The sequence below is a fragment of the Mustela putorius genome, unplaced genomic scaffold, assembly GCF_011764305.1.
Source record: "Mustela putorius furo isolate JIRA1106 unplaced genomic scaffold, ASM1176430v1.1 tig00003896_pilon_pilon_pilon, whole genome shotgun sequence".
NCBI classification, from domain to species: domain Eukaryota; kingdom Metazoa; phylum Chordata; class Mammalia; order Carnivora; family Mustelidae; genus Mustela; species Mustela putorius.
In genome coordinates, this window is record NW_025422045.1 from 11,734,088 (window position 1) to 11,743,390 (window position 9,303).

Genomic DNA, 9,303 nt, shown 5'->3' on the forward strand with positions numbered 1-9,303 from the left:
ATTATGTTTTATTATAATTAAATATTAATTTTTATCTCTGACCATATTTCTTCTCCCAATACCACTTTTTCTTTTCTTTTTAAAGTTTCAGATGTTTATTAATCAGTGTAAATCCCAACACAATATATCAACATGATTTCATGAATTTAGAGGGGAAATATTCCCTGGATAAGTGGAAAACTGTGCAGATGGCTTCTAGGAGAGCTACATTCTAAGCAGCATTATAGTGAAACATTTCACTTAGAAGTCTGGACCTTCTTTCTTCAGTGTGCTGTAATCTACATTCACTGGGTAGAACTTGTATTGATCATTGAGACCCAGTTTTTTCCAGGGTTCTGTATTATTTTTCCTATCCCAACTGACATCAGGATGAACAATGCCAGGCACAAGACATACAGGGCTGCTCCAATAACATAGGAAGATGAGGATCAAACTCGAATGCTTCTTGGCCTGACCCAGGATCTGGCATAACATGGTTGTGGCAGAGTCCTCCAGTATGGAAGAAGAAAAGATCAAATCTACCAGACCCGGCACTAAGCAATCCTACACCAAGGATGACCAATGTCCAAAGTCACTCAGCTACTTTTTCTGATTATAATACAGTCACATGTGTCTTCTTCTCATTATTCTTTTCATAGTGTATTTGATTCCATCCTTTTACTTGCAAACTACCTGTGCCTTTATGTTTAACGTGGGTTTCTTGCAGACAGCATATAGTTGGATCTGCCTTTTTATTCTATCCAATAGTATCTGATTTTTAAATTGGGGTGCTTAGACCATTTATATTTAATATAATTCTTGGTTTGACTCTTTCATCTTGTTTCTTGTGTCCTATTTGTCCCATCTGTTATTTGCTCCTTTTTTCTTCTTTCCCTGCCTTCCTTTGGGTTAATTGGGTTTCCTTTTCACTCCATTCAATCTCCACTATTGACTGATTAGGTACAACTTCTTTATTTTTTTAGTGGTTTTTCCACAGCTTTCAATAGATATCTTTAGTTCATGACAGTTCTCCTTTAAGTAAAATTATATCCTTGCATGTGCAGTTTTTGACCCTTATGACACTATACATTCATTTCTTCCTCCTATCCTTTATGTTATTGTCATCATACCTTTACTCAATTATCTTTTAGAGAACTTACAAAATGAGGGGGGAAAATTTCCTGACGTATTTATACTATTTTTGACGCTCTTTGCTTCTTTCAGTAGATCCAAGTTTATAGCTGGTATCATTTTTTTTTAATTCCTGAAGAATTTCCTTTAATCTTTCTTGTTGTGTGGTTCTTCCAGTAATGAAATCTACCAGCTTTTGTTGCCTGAAAAAGTTTTTAGTTTGTTTTCATTTTTAAAGAATATTTTCTCTGACTTTAGAATTCTATATTGACAGAGTGTCTTTGTTTCCTTTCAGCACCTCCAAGGTTTCTTTTCTTGTTTTCTGGTTTGCACAGCTTGTGACCAAAAGCCTGTGGTGTTGTTATCTTTCATTCTCTGACATAGAGTGCCTTTTTTCTTTAGACACTTTTAATAGTTTTATTATTGGTTTTCAACAATTTAATCACAATATCCTTTTGTCTGGTTTTCTTTATTTTTATTCTGCTTGGGATTTATTGAAGTTCTTGGGTCTATGAGTTTACATTTTTCTCCAAATATGGAAAAGTTTTGCCAATAACACTTTAAATATTTTTCTGTCCTTTTTCCTCTCCTCTGGGACTTTAGCAATTTGTATGTTAGATTGTTTATGCTGTTCCTTAGGTCCCTGTGGCTCTTTATTTATTGTTCAGCCTTTTAAAAATTTTCTGTGCTTGAGTTTAGACAGTTTCTATTGCTATGTCTTTAAGTTCATTGATGCTTTATGTTTGTTCTAATTTACTCTTAATCCCATCCGGTTGGACTTTTTCATTTCACATACTGTATTTTGCTCTAAAAATGTCAATTAGTTCTTTTCACAAGGACTTTTGTATTTTCTATTTTACTTCATTATATTCGTATTTTTCTTTAGACCTTGAACATACTGAGCATATTTTTTTAAGCTTATTTATTTTCTTTAGTAGTATCTACATGCAATCTAGGGTTTGAACTCATGATCCCAAGGTCAAGAGTCACACACACATGCTACTGACTGAGCTAGCCAGATGCCTCTTGAGCATATTTATAATAGCCTTTTTAAAGGCCTTGTTTGCTAATCCTGTCATTTTTGTTTCTGCTTCAACTGACTGATTTTTCTCCTCATTTTGAGTCACATTATCCTGTTTCTTGGTGTGTTCAACAATTTTAGTTCAGTTTTTATTTCACTGTGAGTATGATGCTGTGGAATATTTTGTTGTCTTCCAGTAGAAAGTATTAGAATTTTTATATCAGGAAATTAAATTACCAAGGATTAGCTTACCCCTCTCAAGGTTTGTTTAAACCTCTGTTGGGGCAGGTCTGGAGCTGAATGCCCTAGATGATCAATACAAAATTTCCACTCTGTCTGGTTATAGCCTAAACATCTTCTCACCTGTGTGAATCTCGAGAACTGTGCAACTGACAAATCCCATTGTTTTTTGCCTGAACTCATGGTGTTTCAGTCTTCACATATGGGGCTTATCATTCAGCAAGCATTTCAGGGGACCCTTGTGCAATTTAGGGGATTTCTTCTTCTGCCTAGATTCTTCTCTCCAGAACTCTAGCTGTCTTTCCAACTATTTTAGGTGTCCCTTGACATTGAGCTCTGTCTCCTCTATTCGGTGAGACCTCTGTGCTCTGCTTGAAATGTCTTCTCTGTATCACAGTCCGGAATGTGCCCCTGGACACAAATCCATAGAGATCACTGGGCTCCTCTTATTTGTTTCCCTTCTCTCAGGGATCAAATGCCCAGGCAGCCTGTTAACCAATGTCTGAAAACAGTTGTTTGATATATTCTGATCAGTTTCCTAGTTTGTTATGGTGGGAAAATAAGTCCGAACTCTGCTACTTTAGCACGGACATAAATAAAATCTCATGTACTGAATTTTGATTCAGAAACTCTCAGCTGGGTTGGGGAAAGCAGTGGTGGGTTAACAGGCTTCCAGATTAAACAGACATGTCATATGTATGCAAAAATATTGGTGACAGTATGAACAAACAGACAGAAAAACCTGACCAAGAGGGGCCTGGGGTAGACTCACCAATAGAGTCAGTAGACTAGAGCTGGAACCAGTGGGGTAGGATCATCTGGTGCCCACCAATGAGGGATAACTGCCACTCCTTGTGGTATGAGGACGGAATCAAACCTAGGGTGGGTCCTCCCTTGGCAAGGGCCATGACAGGATGCAGTCAGGGAGATAAGTAGCCACAGCTCCCCAAGCACCCTCTCAAAGACCAGTATCTTCAACATTTTCAAAGTTACATTTGGCATGAAAGTCATCAAAATAGTAATAAAAATTTCTTAAGGTAAGCAGTAGGGAATACTCCATTGAAATACCTGGGCCCCAAATACAGAGTCTGGGGAGAGTAACCAAAAAATGGGGACATTTTTGTGATTGTTTTCCCACTACACCCCCCACATTCTTGTCCTCAGGCCCCCATCCTGGATCCTCATGTTCAGTAGGTTTCGACAGTCATTGATAGGTCCCAACAAGGCCCATCTGGCCCTAATCTCCCTGACCCTTAAACTCCTTAACATGAGCCCTATGTCCAAAGCAGGCAGAGTTCTTCATGTTTCCCCATGCACACAGGTGCCCTTTCCCCCAAGAACCTGTGCATCTGGTGGGTCCTCTGAGAAGGGAAGGCCCATACAACTTCTGCCAGTTCTACCCCATCTAGCTGACTTCTTCTTTCTTGTCCTTATAGATCTAACCCACCATGTCTATCTCCATAAAAACTTTTCCCGTCACCTCTCTGTGCATGAGTGTATGGCCCCCTCAATTATATTTGATCTTTGTTCACCTGTTCCTCTTATTAAAGTGGAACTTCTTCAAAAGAGAGATTTTGCCTTATACATTTTTATAGTATTTTATCTCTAAACCAAGGCACATGGCAGAAGCTCAGTGAATGATGCTAAATGGCATACTTGCTTCCACCTTGGGAATTTATCTGCCAAATGGACCAGGATACTCATGTCAACCCATCCAGGCTTCCCTTGTTCCCCACTTGCTGCTGATGAAACTGATGAAAGACTGCTAATTTGCCTTGTGAAAACGCACTGATGGCTACAATCCCTTTGCCAATACATCTGTTCTCTCTGCATGTACCAGCACAGTAAGTCTGGTTTCATGGTCCTTAGTCATGTGGGCACACATTCAAGGCTTCACCTTGGTCACCTTACATAGATTTATGCTTCCCCAAGTCTTCCCGAGTCTTCACTTTCTACCCACTCCGAGGAAGGATCATTTCGATAGATGGCTCTTTTTATCATCTTCCTGTTGAAATTTAGTAGTTTTGATCTCAAGGATGGGGTGGTCTTTTACTGGGCTCTGCCCTAAAGCTGGAGGCACCTCCCTATACCTCTGGAACCAAGAACCAGATCTACAGTTTTGAGTCTATTACATAGTTGTAGGACATTCGATGAGTTACTTAAATGAGTTTGATCATCTATAAAATGAGGATACTCATGATAATTATTAATGATGTTTATCATGATGAAATTCAATCACAGGGTTGCTGGGACGCTGAAATGAAATCAAATGTGTCAAGAACTAGTATGATGCACATAATAGGCATTAAGTAAATGTTCTTACTATTATTGACGCATCATACACAGATGATGCCACCTCTCACTCTGGCCCTCCAGCCTCTTACAAATACATAAACACTTCTAGGATCTGTTATGGGTTATGCAATAGTTGGAGGAAACTAGCAAGAGGAAGAGTGCCTGCCACTTGCATCAGAGGGGGTGATGTTGTATAAATCCTAACTTGAGAGCCCACATGATTTTAAATTCCAGCTCAGTGGAGACTTAAGGACAAGAGACCCAGAATGTCATCTACAAGCATGGCATGGGATTCCAGAACACAGGTGGTTAAAGCACCCTGTGTGATTCTGGAAACTTGGTCTGGGAAAATTGTATGGGTTTATGGAACATCAGTTTCTCGGAAATGCTGTGTGATTCTAGATCGAATGGCTTAAAAAAACTTTGGGTGATTCCGAAACATGAACCTGAAAGAACGTTATATGATTTACAATTTAGGGTTATGATAATGTTATGCCATTTCATAACCTTGTGTGAAACTTGACCTGCAATAAACTTACATGATTCTGAAAACTTCATTTATTAAAACATTATGTAATTCTCAAAACTTGGCCTGAAAGAATGACTATGCTTGATGCCAGCATCCCGGCTATGACAACATTACTGTAATAACACTGTGTTGTTGCAGAAACTTGCTATACAAGAACACGTGACTTGGAAGCTTGGTCTATAAGAAATTCAGTGTAAATCTGGATTCCTGGTCTCCATGTACCTTAGCCTATAGGACTCTTGTGTGAGTCTGAAAACTCTTTTTGTAGGAATCTCAGATAATTCTAAATGCTTGATCAAGAGAATTTCATGTTATTTGGGAAGTTTGGTTTCTTGGATTTTGTTTCTGAAGCTTGGCTTGTAAGAATTTTAGGCGAGTCTGGAATTTTAGCCTGAGCAAATTTCATCTAAGTCAGAATCTTGGCCAATGAAAAGTTTACATGATTCAGAATCCTGGGATATAATAGCACAGCAGGTCAGCACTTTGGCCAGTAAAAATGTGATACAAGTAAACTGGCCTGTAGTAACACGGTATGATTTCAGAAGCTTCATCTTTATGAAGTGTGACTATGGAAGCTTGGTGTATCAAAGATCGCTAGTTGTCCCACACTACCTGTTCTTCCCTCCTTCCTTGGTTACAAGCTACCTGATTTTTAGCTGGCTACATGGCCACCTGAAATAAAAGTGAAATTTCTCATCCTCTCTGGCAGGTGTGTGTTGTCCTTGTAACTAAACTTTGGTCAATGACTCATGAACAGAAGAAGCATAGACACTTTCCAGGAAATGCCCCTAGACCAAGGGCTGCGACCTTCCTCTAACTCTCCTGCTTCCTGTTGGCTGGAATGTGGACCTGGGCCCAGTAGCCACCCTGAACCATAATGTGACCTTGGCAGGGAAGTCATGACTGATGGGACCTTGAGATCAAAGGATCCTGAGCTCCCAACGCTGGGGAATACTATCCCAACCCTATGAAACATGAAAGAGGATTCAGCTGCCTCATTTAAAAAAGCTGAATTCACTATTTTAATTCAAAGAACAATAGATGATTCTAAAGACTGGGTTTCTGTCATTCTGGCACCATGGCCTATAAATCTTCTGTGATTCGTTACCTTGGTATGCTGTTAGTTATTGCCAACCAAGCACACTGCCACACTCTTGAAGAGGAGAAGCCAAGAACCACATGTCCCAGAATTCCCTTCAGAATGGTTCTGGAAGAGTTTGCCTAGGGGAGCCTTGCACGCGAGGCTTAGAAGGCAGAAGAGGAAAGAGAGGCCTTTTGTCTCCAAAGACAGTGATAGACAACATGCTTGGCAGACTCTGGCTACTACACCTTAGAACAGAAGTTAACAAATGATAGTCCATAGGCAAAGCTAGCATAGCATATTTTTTTTGTTAATAAAGTTTTATTGAAACACAATTATGTTTACTTGTGTCTACATTTGCTTTCACACTACAACAGCAAAGCTGAGTAGTTGCTACAGGAACCATGTGTGGCCTACAAAGCCTTGAATGCTTACCACCTGGCCCAGCACAGAAAGGCCTTGCTCATTCCTTCTGTAGAATACATCACCAGGGTTCTATAACTTCATTTTAAGAAGTATGTATTGAGTATCAGATGTCAGTATCAGGGGAAGGGAAGAGTCTTGTGCATCAGGTGGGTATAAGTTAGGGGGCAAGATAAGGTATATCCAGGGAGCAGGGTCTCAAACTTGCTTCTGCCATCTTCAGATGTTCAGAGAAATATACAATTTTATTTTTGTTTCCCAATAATTGATCACATCTCCTCCCAGTCACTATCCATTGGATAGCAGAGGCAAGAAATGTTACAGTTTAATCTACCCGGGTAATTTTAAAGTGCATACAAAAACTTGGTCTTTTTATAGCAATGCTTGGTTTCTTTAGGTAAAAATGCACAGGGTGTGGCAGCCGGGAGAGAGATGGGTCTTTGGATTCATGCAAATGCCAAGTCCAGCTGCAGAGGGGCTGGTCGTGAGTGTTCCTCAGGCTGGTGACCCTGAGGAGGTCCCAGGGGTGTTCCTGGCATCTGCTGCTGGAGTCCATGGCTGATGTAACTCACAAATGCATCCCCCCTTCCTCTGCATGGTCAGGTCGCCCCAACTGATTTGGCCCCACTTCGGTTCTGACTGTTGTTTTGACTGAAGCCTGGTTTTCAAGTTCACTCTAAGCAAATAGGTACTTCCCTAGAGAAAAGAAGCTCCTAATGTTGTGAATACAACAAAAAGTCAGCTTCATTTTCACCTCCCAACCTCCCTAGACCCAGTGGGAGAAAAATAAGGATTCCAGGACCCTTTGGGACTTCTTGAACTCTGGACGAGGCACTGGGACCCCCGAGTAGGGGACTACGTGTCATTACAGCAGACTATAAGTTCTCACAGACCTGGGTCTCCCTCTGTCCCTTTCAGAGGAGGACACATAGCAGGGCTGGTGGGGGAGGGGTCCTCATTTCTGTTTGGTGAGCTCACTAAGGTCCTGAGGCATTGATGTTAGGAAAATCATTAATTTTTAAAAGTATTATATCATAGAATGGCAATCACGCTCTTTAAATATATATATGATTTATTTATTTATTTGAGAGAAGGAGAAAGAGAAAGCACCTGTGTGAGCAGGGAGAGGGGCAGAGGGAGAAGGAGAAATAATCTCTAGCAGGCTCCATGCCCAGCATGGGACCTGCTATGGGGCTCGATCTTACAACCCTGAGATCATGAGCCGAAATCAAGGGTCAGACGCTAAACCGACTGTGCCACCCAGGCACCCCATGGCAATCCCACTCTTCTGTTTCAGTTTTTGTGCCTAAATTCAAACATTTGCATTACATTTGAATTTCATTATGCTGCTTAACATCCATAGGCTGCTCAAGCATAGGGGAGATAGCTCAGGGACCAAGAGCAAATGTAGTCACAGAGTAACAGAATCAGGCAGGACAGGAGCCAAGCTGCAGGAGAGCACAGAAAGGAAAGCCTTGTCCTTCTGCAGTGTCTCTAGCACCCTCTACTGGCAAAGCTTAGCCTTGTGCTCCCTGGCAAAGAAAAAAATATATATTTAAAGGGCTCGGCCCCATTTTTGCAGAGTTGACAGTGAAGGATGATTTAGAACTGAGAGTCAATAAATTGATTAAATTGATAACTGACATATATGGGTTATGTCTCTCTGTAATTCCATTCTAGAAAAACGGAGACACATTTGTAATATGGATTTACTTTAAAATAACAACGATCAACATAACACATTTTAAGAAAATATCTCTAAAACAAAATTAGTGAAAAGAGTGGCATTATTTGAAATTGATGTTTGACCTAATGAAAGACAGCTGGACTCCTGTATCGGCTTCTGCAGTCAATCTATTTTTATATGTTGTTTTGGTTGATGTATCTAAAGAAAATCTGCTTCTACCACACACACACACACACAATGGTAACTATGTAAAGTGATAGATAAGTTAGATCGTGGTAATCTTTCCACAATGAATATGTATATCAAAACATCCAGGGGCACCTGGGTGACTCAGTCAGTTAAGTGTCTGTCTTCAGCTCTGGTCATGACTCCAGGGTCCTGGAATGGAGCCCCACATGGGACTCCCTGCTCAGTGAGGAGCCTGCTTCTCCCCCTGCCTCTCCCCGCTCCTTGTGCCCACTCTCTCTCTCTCTCTGTCAAATGAATAAATAAAATCTTTTTCTAAAACTTAAAAAACAACAAAAGCCATCCAGTTGTGCACCTTAAATATATACAATTTTTATATGTTAGTAATATCTCAATAAAGCTGTTTTTAAAAGCTTTTTTTTTTTTTTAAATACTGGTTTCGCATAAACATGTAGTTGGAAAGGGAGGAGTATTTTAAATTTTTAAGACGATTGTGAATATTCTGCTTTGTCAGTGCAGCAAAGCTTAGCTAGTGATAGTTTCTTAAAGGGTAATTACAATGGGGGGTACCTGGCTGACTCAGTCACCAGAGCATGAGATTCTTGATTTCATGGTCGTGAGTTTGAGCCCCACATTGGGCCTGGAGCTTACTTAAAAAAAAAAAAAAAAAAAAAAAAGAACAGCTGAATTGCAGTGAGGAATCTGAAATCCTATCAGTGAACTTTTCATAC

The 9,303-nt window shown here is 40.2% G+C and overlaps 1 protein-coding gene across 1 annotated transcript; it reads right to left on the minus strand.

Moving 5' to 3' along the window:
• Positions 1-240: 240 nt before the first annotated feature.
• LOC123388202 (cytochrome c oxidase subunit NDUFA4-like) lies at positions 241-474 on the minus strand. The gene has a single exon (XM_045067429.1). It carries the CDS (start codon positions 472-474, stop codon positions 241-243), a length of 234 nt encoding a protein of 77 aa, XP_044923364.1.
• Positions 475-9,303: the final 8,829 nt, after the last annotated feature.

What these genes read in the sequence shown, in the direction of transcription:
- LOC123388202 (XM_045067429.1), bottom strand. Translation starts at nt 474, where the DNA reads ATGTTATGCCAGATCCTGGGTCAGGCCAAGAAGCATTCGAGTTTGATC.